Source organism: Malurus melanocephalus, unplaced genomic scaffold (assembly GCF_030028575.1).
Source record: "Malurus melanocephalus ecotype Western Australia unplaced genomic scaffold, MMel_1.1 scaffold_0, whole genome shotgun sequence".
Lineage (NCBI taxonomy): Eukaryota > Metazoa > Chordata > Aves > Passeriformes > Maluridae > Malurus > Malurus melanocephalus.
This window is the reverse complement of record NW_026623232.1, coordinates 1137974-1151009: the sequence shown is the minus strand read 5'-3', so window position 1 is coordinate 1151009 and position 13036 is coordinate 1137974. Positions and strand designations below refer to the sequence as shown.

Here is a 13036-nt window from a genome sequence, read left to right as displayed (position 1 = left end):
TACTAACATTCTGAGATTAAACACAAATTCACATTAAAATTTTCTCTTGCAGTCAGTCTTTATCTATGAAATGAAAACTACTATACAAAAATATTAATAAAGTTTTACAAAAGTGAATACCCCATACAATAATTTATGAGAAATACAGCGTATACTAGAAAGAAAGTTTGTCGCCTCCAGAGTATATTAACTATCTCATACAGAAGCATTAAAAGTTATTTCAAAAGCTCAGAAGTCCTTTGAACACTAGAGTATCATCCCACCCTCACCATTATATATCTGTTACAACTCACTGCACACTAATGCTATTTATAAAAGTACATTTTCCACTGGYTTTCAGGTTTCAAAATGTTTACCATTTGTAGGAAAGCTATTTCAGACAAACCAATTTCAAGTAGAAGTCAGGTTACATGTCCTCACTATGAAAAATTAATCAGCTAAGCATCAAGGAAAAGCACAATAAAATATGCAAACTTAATATGTCTTCCTATTGCTTGAGACATTTCAGTTAAATCTTTGCAGGGCTTATGTGAGGAATTTTTTTCTTCTAATTCTGTGATTTTTTTGAGGTTTTTTTTGAGAATTACAATTCAAACTAAACGCACTATTATCTTCACTGCAAACTAGGATTTCGTTAAAACAGTGAATCCAAACCTTTGCATTTCAGTATTCTTTTCCCATTGATACTGAACACTCACAAGAAGGACAGCCTAAGCAATAATTTGAGGAAGATCATTATCCCACTCTATGAATTATTGAGGTTTTGGACACACATGTAATCCCACTTTTAATTTTCTACGTGAAATTATTAGACTTCTAGTTATCTCAYTGGATATGGAAAATATGCTAGAATTTGGAAACTTACCAAGTGTAACAAAAAAACAGAAGAGACTATCAACAATAGTGTCCATTATAGTTTCCATCTCTGTGTCTGTTATATCTGGTCGGTTAATGGCTAAAACAGTGTGGAAAAAAGTTAAGAACAGGGTTAAATATGCCACTTTTAATACTGAGAAAGCAATCCTCTTCTTATCTGATGGCTGTTAGCAGTCAACAGCTTTTGTTACAGAAGAGATTACATCCTGAAATGCCACTCTTAGCACATCTAACAGTTCCCACACCTTTTTTTTTCTTCTGAGAAAAAAATTGGGAGAACTTAATTATTGTTTACTGTTTAAGGTCAATCACCACACAATTATTTCCAAATCTCTCTGACTGCACACRTATCTTTTGGATCGTGTTATTACTGCATCAATAAAAACCTCCTAAGAAACACGTTATAGATGACAGATGGCCATCCACTTGACAAACATTCTTCAGGAAAAATCCTCAAAAATTAACTGTGTAATTACACAGAATTTATTACGCAGTTATCTGTATTAAAATTTCTAAATCCTACCYTTTGTATGGAGTTTCCTTCTTTTTTCCTCATAAATTTACCATCAGCCTCTAGACTAGGGATAATTCCCAAATTATAAAACATTTTCTTTGACAGATAAGATAATGTCCCTTCCACATYTAGGTCAGAACAGAAGACATGCAGCAACACTTCTCTTAAACAACCAACCCTGACAAGAATATAGCCAACAAAAAACATCAAACCAAATCTTATCACAGATCTCATGKCAAGCACTATCTCAGGATTCATGCAATAAATCCTATCCTTGTTTGTTTCACTTGACCTTTAAAATTTTCCCACATAATTACCTTATGTCTTATCCTCTTTCTTTRAAAATAAATTTCAAAGCTCTAAACATTAACAAGCCTTCCATCCTAAATTTACTCATGGCCAGCCATAACCATTCTCTAAGGGTGCATTTTTTCCTCCCAGCTTTTCTCCTCTAAGAACTTTAGAGACATGGATTATGTTTCAGCAACTATACTTAGCAAGCCAAAGTTTTGACTAGGCTGACAGCAGCAATARAAGTTTCAAGTTTCTGAAATAACGGAACCAAAAAGGCAGACCATTCCTAATATTTGTATTTTTCTGTAATGACAAAGCTTTGAAATTTTCAAATATCATTCTGTAGTTATCTCCAACTGATGGTCTCCCCATTTTAAAATTTAATTCCTATCCTGTTATTATGTTTAAAGTACTCTTTYATGATGTCCCAGTAATCTGCATACTGTCAGTGCCTTCCAATTTTGTGTAAAATGMACATTTTATGAGCACATTCCTTTTCATGTACCACAGCAACCAACACAGATATTCAATATTATTGGTCCTTAGATCAACCTTTGAGAAATTGAATTAAGAATTTTTTGGCAAAATGTCCTACCATGTTTTCTATGTTTCTCTCCACTGTAATAAGCTTATGGGGAATGCACCTGTTACAGAAAAGTAAACATAGGTCTCCTACATTTTCCTGTTGTACTAAAAAATTAAACCAGATTGTAGAGAATGGTATAGAAGCCATCAAATAGCATGAAACAGGATGTGTCAAATATTAACTTTACACCAATATTGTTCATTTATTCTTCCTTCTATATAGTTTTAGAAAAACAGAACCAGAAGGAACCTGAGGGATTATCTAATTAGTTCTTCTTTCCAAAGATGAGTTAAACCCATGTAATTTTTGTATCTAAACGAATTCGAGAACTTCCCAYTCATGAAAATACCGTAAGATTTACAGGTAATCTAGTATTTCACTATTTTCAAAGTTAGAAAGTGCTCCTAATATCTGATCAGAAACTTTCTTGTTGCAATTTAAACTCTTCACTTCTTGTCCACAGAGAGAATGTATTGCATCCTTTCTGTTTATGGAAGTCTTTCACATAATTGAAGGATTTTACATTGCTTATTTGACCTACCTGACATTACCTTCTGTAAAAGCAGTCATAAAGCCAAGACATCAGGAAACTGAAAATTCATCTRTGTTATTATATTTGTTCTTAGTTCACCCATTCAGATACATTTGTGGGYACACGCGGCAGTGGCTGCTGCAAGAACAGCAGCCATCCTTCATTATCCTCAAGTTTACATTGATTTTTGTAGATTATGAAACCGGCAGTCTTGTGCTCAGGTTACTCTCCACAGGCAAAAAAAGCCCACTTGCTCCTCAGCCCTGCACTCCTACTGCCTGTCTGTGTCAGACCTAGAACTCACACAATAACACAGATCAGCTACTSTATTGGAAAACTCATCACTCTCTGTGGGAGATCAGATTTCTGTTCAATGAGCTTTTGGAAACAGTCCACTTSTACACTGGTTTAAACATGGTGGCARATTTCAGCAGCACAAGAGAGGAAAAGCAGCCAGACAGAAAATGATGGGTGCAAAACATTTTCAGTCATTTTAATTCAAATTTCTTGTTAGCAKAAGGAATATGATGACAGTCAGTTAAGTATCTCTATATACACAGGAACACACCACAAAACAATTATTACTAAAACTCTTAACATCACTTTTGTGAAAAAAAATAAAATCTGCTTTTCCAACAAATATGCGCTTTATTCTGCCAATGGAATCAATCCCCAGTGTGAGATACAACTCAGATCCAGTTTTAAAGAAAAGTACTGACTTTGGATATTAGGCAAGAGAGTAGAGAAATCTCACTGCTAAATATCAGACATACAGAGACTTCTCATCTCTAACTGGTCACTAGGGAGTATTCAATGCACCAGGAATTAACTGTGCGACACTGTGACTACACTAAAGTAATGAGGAGCTGCTGCAAAGTGAGAACTACATAGACTTCTGCTTCTTCTCCTGCATTGCATTTGTAGATCACACAAATAAGTTGGTATTTTTTAAGGAATGAGTCAATTAAAGACACACTGCAGCTCTGAAACTACTGGCTCTGATGTAAAAAGAGTAGAGGAAGAGCAAAACTACAGCAGAAACAGCAAGACAGTGTACCCTGTAACAGCCAGCTGTTTGAGTAAGGGGCAGGAGTGGTGGAGTGGCAGTTTAGGATTTGTAACATTTAGCACATTGAATGGGTCAGAGGAGTACATAAAATCAACACAATGGAGGGAAGAAAATTATGTGGACAATTATGACAACTAGTACGTATGTTGTCTTGAACTGCCATAGCACCAAGGTAACTGACCTAAAGCAGCTACTTGGTTTTCCTGCTAGAATCCAAACCAAATTGAACAGAAGCCTCGAGATAAAAAAAAGAACCCCAAAAGGAGACTGACTTCACTTGTAACTCTGAAACTTTACAAAGAAGCTGACATGCTTGGCTCATGCTTGTGAAGCTTGTGAAGCAATCAGCATTGTGAAGCAATCAGCACTTCTTATTGTCTAGAATGCCCTTTCCCACTCACAGTGACTATCTACATGTGAAAACAACATGTAATTTTTCCAATATTATTCCTTGCATATAAAGTGTTATTCATAAATGTCTGTACCAGTTTTGCTTTGTTAAAGAATATGTATTTATTTTTAAGTGTCACAGTCACCATGTGATAAGGATTCTGAAATGTGTATCTAAGAACTGCTTCCCTTACACGTCTAACTGATTACCCTGAATTTTGAGCAGATCAAAGCAAAATAAAGCAATTGCTTGTTACTGACTACAAGTTCAAAATTAAATTTCAACTTCAAACTTTCCAGTATAATTTCTATAAAAGTTATACTTACCACGATATGAAACAAGTTCTTTGTTTTGGTTACACAATATAAACATGTCATCTTCTAAAGTAATAAAATTAAGATATTGATCAAACACCTAAAAATCAAGGAATAATGGTCAGAATAGTCCAAAATGAAGCATYAAGAAACTGTATGTGATTCACTGCTAGATTTTACAGAAGTACCTATTCAGAGAAATAAATGCAAGACATAATTTATGAATTAAAAAGCCTGTGTGAGGATTGAGTAATTAACACAAAATTAGAGSACTGCAAAGTGCCAGAACTGCCCAACTTCACCTGTTTCTGTGGACCAAGTTTTAACAGCCAAGTATTGGAAAAATATATATGAAGGACATTTCAATATTATAGGTTCACTTTTTATGAATGTGAAGGACTACAGCATGATCAGCACTCAGCTCTCAGGCAGGAAAGAAAGCACTATCTGACAATAAGACATTACTAGCTCATGAATTGTAACTTTTCTGTAACACACCTGTACATTCAGCAAAAAAAATGAAATTTCTCTATAGCATAAACTATTAATGAKATATCACTACAGAAAAATGAATTTAAGAAAGTTAGTATACAGTCCTACACCAATTTCCTGCTACTGAGGACCTAAGGCTTAAACAATTCTAGAAGTGTTCATTTCATTTCACAATGGGTTCTTTCTCTCATGCCAGTAGCACTAACTGGAGTGAGAAAAAGTGAATGTATTTATTACTTATTAATTTACAAGTTTTGGTTCAGCCATTCAACAAAAATAAAAGTAAATCCCTAAACACATGCCTTTAAATCATAAAGGTATCGGAGTGCACTCAGTAAAAGCATGTATATATAAAATATTTCAAATGACAACTGCACTCATACTGCTCTTTTTGTGTATTTAGGACATAAAATCTCACCCCAGTACATATGCACTGAAAGCACTCAGCCAGCAGATGAAACCAGGAATACTCTGAAACCACTGTATTTCCCTTCCTATCATTTAGCACAAAAGTCTTGCAGCACCTGGACTTTTGACTAAGCTGAAGTACGGTACTAAGCTGCATTACGGGGAGGACTGTAGGTTCTGTTTCTTCCCCAACACGCCTGACAATAAGAATGCAGTAACACTTGTAATGGTGTTAACATTAGGTACWGGGGACTTTCTTACCTTAGCCACTTGAGTTACTGCATTAGCACCTATAGCAGCATTTGCAATATCTTCCAGTTTACTTCTTGAAATGGCAGAAATAAAGTTTAAATAATAAGATTCATAAAGCTGGTTTCGAAGATCCTAAAAGAAAGGAAAATCACAACCCTTTTCCTGAATAAACAYTAATACATTCCTGACTAATTAAAAGAAAAAAAATCATTCTTTTACTGTGATGTTACAGTCGTCCACAGTCAAACTAAATTTTCAGAAGTGCTTAGCTGTCTGTTCATATACACTGCTCTGTACACTGTGTTTTGATTACACATCCAGATATAAATAACCTAACACAGAAGTGCAAAAAACCAGGAAATTACATTTAAGCTAAAAGACAGCAATTACTGKTCCACACCTTACCGCTGACCAGAAACACCCTTTGCTCTTCTCCTTTCTTTGCCAAAGATGTCAACCTTCCATCTCGTCCCCAGGAATGTGAAAAACTGAGGTTAGCCTAATCMAATCTTCCCACTCAAAGGACTGTCAAACTGTGCAGGTGGTTCAGGATTGTGTCCAGTCACATTTTAAACGTCTCCATGGATGGAGACTCCATAAACTCTCCAGCCAATCTGTTCCAGTGTKCAACCACCCTCATTAAAACAGCTCTTTCTTATGCTTAAATGGAATATTTGTACCCACTGACTCTTGTTTTTCCACTCCTCGAAATCTCTCTCTGAAACAAGRGACATATTTACCCTTCTACTTGCTGGGAAATTGAAAATTTGCATAATATTTTGGATAATATTTTTTCTGACAAATATGTGCTAATAAGACTCACACTCTGGTGAGTGCAGGATCACTTCACACACTGTTGTACGGACTCTTTTGAAACACCAAGTATGCAAGTTACCTGGCACATTCTGTCAATATTTTCTTCTGTTGGCATTACAAAGTAAACAGCAGGAACATCTGGAATAGCATCCCGATCTGAATGCAAAAGGCTGACAGAAAGAAAAAAATACATCTCTAATGTGTTGTTTCTCCGATATGTGTAAAATTATAAAAGAAATTACTTATTTGAACAGAAAAATGTAATTTCCTACTATTTTTTCTGTATTTAGCTATTTTTATCAATAAAAAAAATCACATTTGTATATTTTTTGGCTGAATATATTAATAGATGTCTCTGAAGTTTATTAAAAGCTTGACAAAAGGCTTTACAAATCTTMAAAAAACAGATTATCCATTCAGCGTAAGCTAAAATATTACATTTGCRAAGTTCACATGTGAACTGCTGACATGGTAAAAAAGCACTATATATTTAATTCTATCAAATTTGCCTTTCCTGCTTGAAAGCAAGCTGCTTAAATGTTTTTCTCATGTTTCTGCTGATGTGTCAGCAGGTTAAATTGTGCTTCGTTTCCAGCCTTCACCCAGTGAAAGTTAATAAACTTGTAAAAATATACATGTATGTTCAAAATTTCTTCATGACTATTACCACAGCTAAGGAATGACAACGGACTAAGTAAGTGTTATCTGGGAAAAAAAAAAATGAGAACTCTCTTGCAATAGTACTTAAAGATTTCATATGTTTGACAGCAGACAAGTAAAATCTATGTGCAAAAATACAAGCAAAGAACATATACAGYCCCAATATTTAATTTGTAGAACTTAGTTATAATCCCCATTTTTTAAAAATACTTACAGATGCAAAGTGATCCCCATATCTCTCAGCTCTTTCACTGACAGCAAAGGTGAGATTATGTCTTGGCCAAATCTATCATAAATGAGAACCTGAAACAGATACACATCATCTTAAAAAGTGCTGTAAAAAGTTCTACAGAATACTGTAGAATAAATGGATACAGGAATTCAGGTTTAGGGAACTATATTCTAATTTGAAAAGTGCTTAAACATATACCAAATTATAATAAATCATTAATTTGTCATGAACTTCCATTTGTGCTTACAAATAAATAAAATATTAAAAAAAAAAGAAACTCAGTGATAAAGGGGGAAAAAGAATCATTACTTCCAKCTCCTGAAAACTGACTTGTCAAACAAGAAGTTGCTGCCAGAAATTTGTTATTGTATGTGCACAGTTTTTCTGACTGCATTTGGAAGAAACCAACAGGAAAATCAGAGAAGAGAAAAAAGGAATTAGTGAGAAAAGACAAGAGATGAAAAGACTTAGAATATATGCTTTGTAATAGCAAAAACTCCTCATGAACTATAAATTACATTTTAAAGGTAATAAAGCCAGCTTGAGCTCAACTTGCTCAAGGCTATCAATAGTTCTTCCATTTGTATGGGCTTCTTTATGACTCAGGTATTTTTTCAGCAGTTCTGGTACTCAATTTTGCATATTCACAATACAGGGAAAAATGTATAGGGAAGATAAAAYTTGATTTAGTTAAAATCTGTAAATCTGAACTTTTCTGAACACTACCAAATTCTGCTATTCCAGTTCCAAAAGTTCTTACCTTCCATACTGGTTCTCCTGCGCTGTTTTTAACAGGAGGAACATTGAAGTTCAGCATACGTTTCAAAGCCACTGGAAAATAAAGCCACATAATGCTTTACTGTCTTCACATTTCAGCAGCAGTGATTAAACTATTAGCAGGATTTTATTATGCATTTCATTTGAGAGGAAAACCATCATAAAATATAAATGCAATAAGCCACATTTTCATTATTTTTATGCAGCTTTGACTGATAAGAGGCTCATATAAGCTAGAATTCATGGGCTCCAGAAGACACTGCAAAAGGAAAAGCAGCAAGTTCTAAAACATTAACTCTCCTTAGTTATACAGGCTATATTCTAACACAGGTTGCCTTAAAAATAATCCCAGTATCTTCCCAAAGGTGCTGTCTGTCCAGTGGGAACTATTTTTCTTTATTCCCCAATCTCCTTTGCCCACCCCACAGGAACAACACTGTACRCACCAAACAAAAAATACCTTTATGCCTGAATAAATTCAATACACAGTTTGAAAGGTTTTGAGAACTCATATGAAGAAATTGCTGGTTTAGGGGATACAAAAATATCCTCAATGTGCAGCAGGAAAACTCTTTGAAATAKGAATGAACTTTAATTTAACTTTACAATCAACAAAGAAACCAAAGCAGATTGCTTCTCCTACCTCTGATTTATAAATCTATTAAGTAATGAATCGTTCCTTACTTATCTGATTAAACAACACAATATGTGCTGCTCTCCCACCTTTGACTAGCAGCAAAAAACTATTTGTGTCATTATAAATTAGCGGCTATTCTCTTAAAACTTGTAACAATGTCACCAGAGAGTTTTGGAAAAAGGAAAAACTTCCAGAAATCAGAGCAATGTATATCACTTAGTTCATAAACAGAGAGCAGTAGAAACAATTAACTTCTGATTCTAGCTGACTAAAGCTTGGGAACATACTCAAGTGCAATTCCCTGGGATCTACAGCATCACAAGACATCTCAGGCTRGAGAGGACCTTGGAAGACCTCCAGTCCAACCTGCTACTCCAGGAGGGTCAGCTCTAAGGCTAGGCCAAGCTGCTCAGGGCTTTATCCAGTCAAGTCTCCAGGGATGGAGACGCTACAACCACACTGTGCAGCTTGTGACACTGCTTGTCCRTGTGGAGAAAAAGCTTTTCCTTATATCCAGTTAGAACGACTCATTTGTGTTATGGAATTCATGCCTGTTGTCTCTCACTGTACTGCTATACCCCACTACAAAGGGGCCTGGCTCCATCTTCTCAGAGCTGCCCACAGGTATTGAGAAGCCACCTGGAAAAAACTCCAGGCAGAACAAGCCTCAGTGCTAAAGCCCCACCGCAGCCCCTGAGCACCTTGTGGTAGTCCCTCCTGACTCTCTTCAGCTGATGGTCCATCAGGACGCCTCGCAGACCTTTCCAACAGAGCTGCTCTCCAGTCTGGCTATTGCCCACACTGTGCAAGGGGCTCTTCCTCTACAAGTGCAGGAATTTACATTTCTCATTGCTTAATTTTACAACATCTCTGCTGGCCCATTCCTCTAGCCCATCCATGTGCCTCCAAACGGCAACTCTGCCCTCAAGTAGAAGAGATTCCCTTAGTTTGCTGTCACCTGCACTTAATCAGAGTACACTCTGGCACGTCCTCCAGGTGATTTTAAACAGGAGAGGTCACAGAATACACTCATGCACTGCTCCAGTTTTTACCAGCCTCTAGGTAATTACGTCTGATTAATTACAACCCTCTGAGCCTGACCATCCAAAACCGGTTTTTGTAATGTAGCTACTTGTTCATCCATCTAGTCTGTAATATCCTATGTGGATGTAACACCACAGTGTCAAAAGCTTTGCTGAAGTCAAGGTAAATTTCATCCTCTACTGTCCTGCTGCCTACAAATCCAGTCATTTTATCACTAAAGGCAATTAGGCTGGTCAGGCAGATTTACTATACATAAATCCATGCCTGCCTTTTCCTTCACTTGACRAGAAGCATTTTCCAATAGGATACACTCCATGATTGACTCCAAAGTTGACACTAAGGCCTGGAAGCATTTGTTGGTGAAGATTGAGGCAGCAGTAGTTACCTCAGCCCTGTCTGTGCCTATCACCACTAAATGGTCAGTTCCATTCAGCAATGATCCAGCATTTTTCCATACTCACATTTTTGCTACTAATGTTGCAGCAGAAGCCCTTCTCCTTTCTCTGGATTCACATTGTACGAATCAGCCTCAACAGAACTTCAGCTTCCCTAATACCATCTATCCATGGCCAGGCTATGTTTCTGACATCCTGCTTCCTCCTGTGTACTGCCCTTTCAAATGACATTTCTAACAGTGAAACATGAATGTGGAAAGATCCAAGCTAGCACTGAGTRCTCAATCTCGCTGGACTCCAGCCTTCCACTTGCTTCATACTTTTCTTTTTTAAATATCATGAAGCAGCCCTGAAAGTTAATTACAGGCTGCTCTTGGATTCTTTGGTCCCTMACCACTGGTGACATCTTCACCCATATGAGCAATTTTATATAAAGCTGCATGGTTATGTACTTTGGTACTACCAGAGCTGAAGCAGATGCATTGCAGTGTTTATCATCTAATGTAAAACCTGGCATAAGATCTTTGCTAAGAAAGAGTAATCAGACTAGTAATGTGCTGTGATAATCATGTCAACATTCAGCAAGTGTCTGAATTTCTTTTTTTTTGTATTCATATCGGCATTTCATTTACATTAATGCTGAATATTCTCTGGGGCAAGGATCAGGTTTTTACCGTGCTTGCACAATTATATGTTTTAGTTATGAAACCAATCCTGGTTATGAACCAGGATAAAGGTCACAACAGATGGTGCCCATACATGGTAACACCATCAATAAATGGTAAGTGGTGATAATAATAATAAATGATACCTTTTTCTGAGTATCTTTTAGTTGTTCAATCTAGCTCCCTGGAAAAGACCTCCCTAACAGAAGACAACATAGATTCAGTTGCAAAGGCTGAAATAATCAATAACAATTGCTGGTGACATGGACAGTGGGACTGAGCACAGCCTCAGCAAGTTTGCCAATGACATCAAGCTGTGTGTGGTCACAAAATCAGARAATCATTTAGGTTGGAAAAGACCTCCAAGATCAATAAGCCCAAACTTTGGCTGATCACCACCATGTCAYCTAGACTACGGAGCAAGTGCCATGTCCAGCTGACCACCTCCGGGAATGGTGACTCTACCACTTCCATGGGCAGGCCATTCCAATGTTTAATCCCTTCCATGAAGAAATTCCTCCCCGATAAGTTCAAGAGAAGGGAAGCCATCCAGAGGCACCTTGACWGACTTAAGATGTGGGTCTGTGCAAATCTCATGAAGTTCAGTGAGACCAAGGGCAAGATCCTCCAGCTAGGTTGGGGCAATCCCAAGTACAAATACAGGCTGGGTGAAGAATGTATTTACAGCAACCCTGAGGAGGACTTAGGGGTGCAGGTGGATGAGAAGTATCACCTGGCAATGTGCACTTGCAGCCCAGAAAGCCAACTGTACCCTGGGCTGCATCCACAGCAGCATGGCCAGCAGAGAGTGAGGAGATTCTGCCCCTCTGTTTTCCTCTGGTGGGACCTGACTTGGAGTGCTGGGTCTACATCTGGGCCCCACATAAAAAAGACTTGAACCTGTTGAATTAAGTTGAGAGCAGGCCCCCCATAAAGATCAGAGGGCTGGAGTACCCCTCCTATGAGGAAATGCTGAAACAGTTGGGTTTGTTCAGCCTGGAGAACAAACAGCGCCTTCCAGTACATAAATGGAGTTACAAGAATCCTGGAGAGGRACACTTCACAAGAGCATGTAGTGATAGAACAAAGGTGAATGGCCTTAAGCTGAGAGAGTAGGTTTAGGTTAGATATAAGGTAAAAATTCTTCCCTATGAGGGTGGTGAGGCTATGGAACTGGCTGTACAGAGAAGCTGTGGATACCCCAYCCCTGGAAGTGTTCAAGGCCAGGCTGCAAGGGGCTTYGAGCAACCAGATCTAGTGAAAGGTATTCCTGCCCACAGCAGGGAGGGAGCTAGAACTAGATGATCTTCATGGTCTCTTTCAACTCAAACCACTCTATGAACGAACATGGCGAAACATAATAGAAAAGAATAAAGCTGTACAGAATATGAGCTCAAAGAAAATGGGCTTTATTAGAAAAGTAGCAAAAAGAAGGTAAGCAAAGGACTGCAAAGGAACATCAAACAGCACTAAAAACGGTAGATGGCACAGGAATGAAATTACAAAAAGTAATTGATACCAAAAAATAAAGCATACTAGTAAATATTTAAGGCCCACCGAGACTGTGACTGTGATTTTTAGGCAGATGATTTGAAGCATTTCATCCTAAGTAAATGCAGCCAGAATCCTTTATATCACCAAAGATACTGCAGTTGTCAAGGAGCAAGTGACATAATTACAGTTCAAATACTGACTACAACTTCGGCAAGCAAGGGAAGTAGAGTAACTACACATTTGACAAGCTCTGTGCTTTAGGGGTATGTACAAGGCTTTACAAAGCACCATCAAGACAGAGAACACTGAATCAATTAAGGACTCTCAGCAACGTGTAAGAAGGGACGGAATAACAAACCCTTTACTCACAGAAATCCTCAAACACAATTAATTTAGTTGTTAATACCGTATTCTCAGTTTCTTGAGGGTCAGTACAAGCTCGGATGCTCCTGTATTGTCTTAAGACGAGCATGACAACGGCAGCTTTATTTTTGCACCATTAAACGCTATTTCCCACGGGCAGAAGGAAGCTGAAACGGAGGGTGCGCTCCCGCGGCCACGGGAAAAGGCACCGCTCACGGCCCGGSC

The 13036-nt window shown here is 37.6% G+C and overlaps 1 protein-coding gene across 1 annotated transcript in view; it reads right to left on the bottom strand.

Moving 5' to 3' along the window:
• SCFD1 (sec1 family domain containing 1) overlaps positions 1–13036 on the bottom strand; it is a 51031-nt gene that overhangs the window by 37587 nt on the left and 408 nt on the right. The window contains exons 2-7 of the mRNA XM_057376434.1: positions 8197–8267; positions 7419–7507; positions 6624–6714; positions 5738–5860; positions 4589–4676; positions 866–955 (exon numbers count right to left, since the gene is read on the bottom strand). Of these exons, the coding sequence (XP_057232417.1) occupies positions 866–955; positions 4589–4676; positions 5738–5860; positions 6624–6714; positions 7419–7507; positions 8197–8267 (552 nt within the window). The remainder of the gene's footprint in view (positions 1–865; positions 956–4588; positions 4677–5737; positions 5861–6623; positions 6715–7418; positions 7508–8196; positions 8268–13036) is intronic.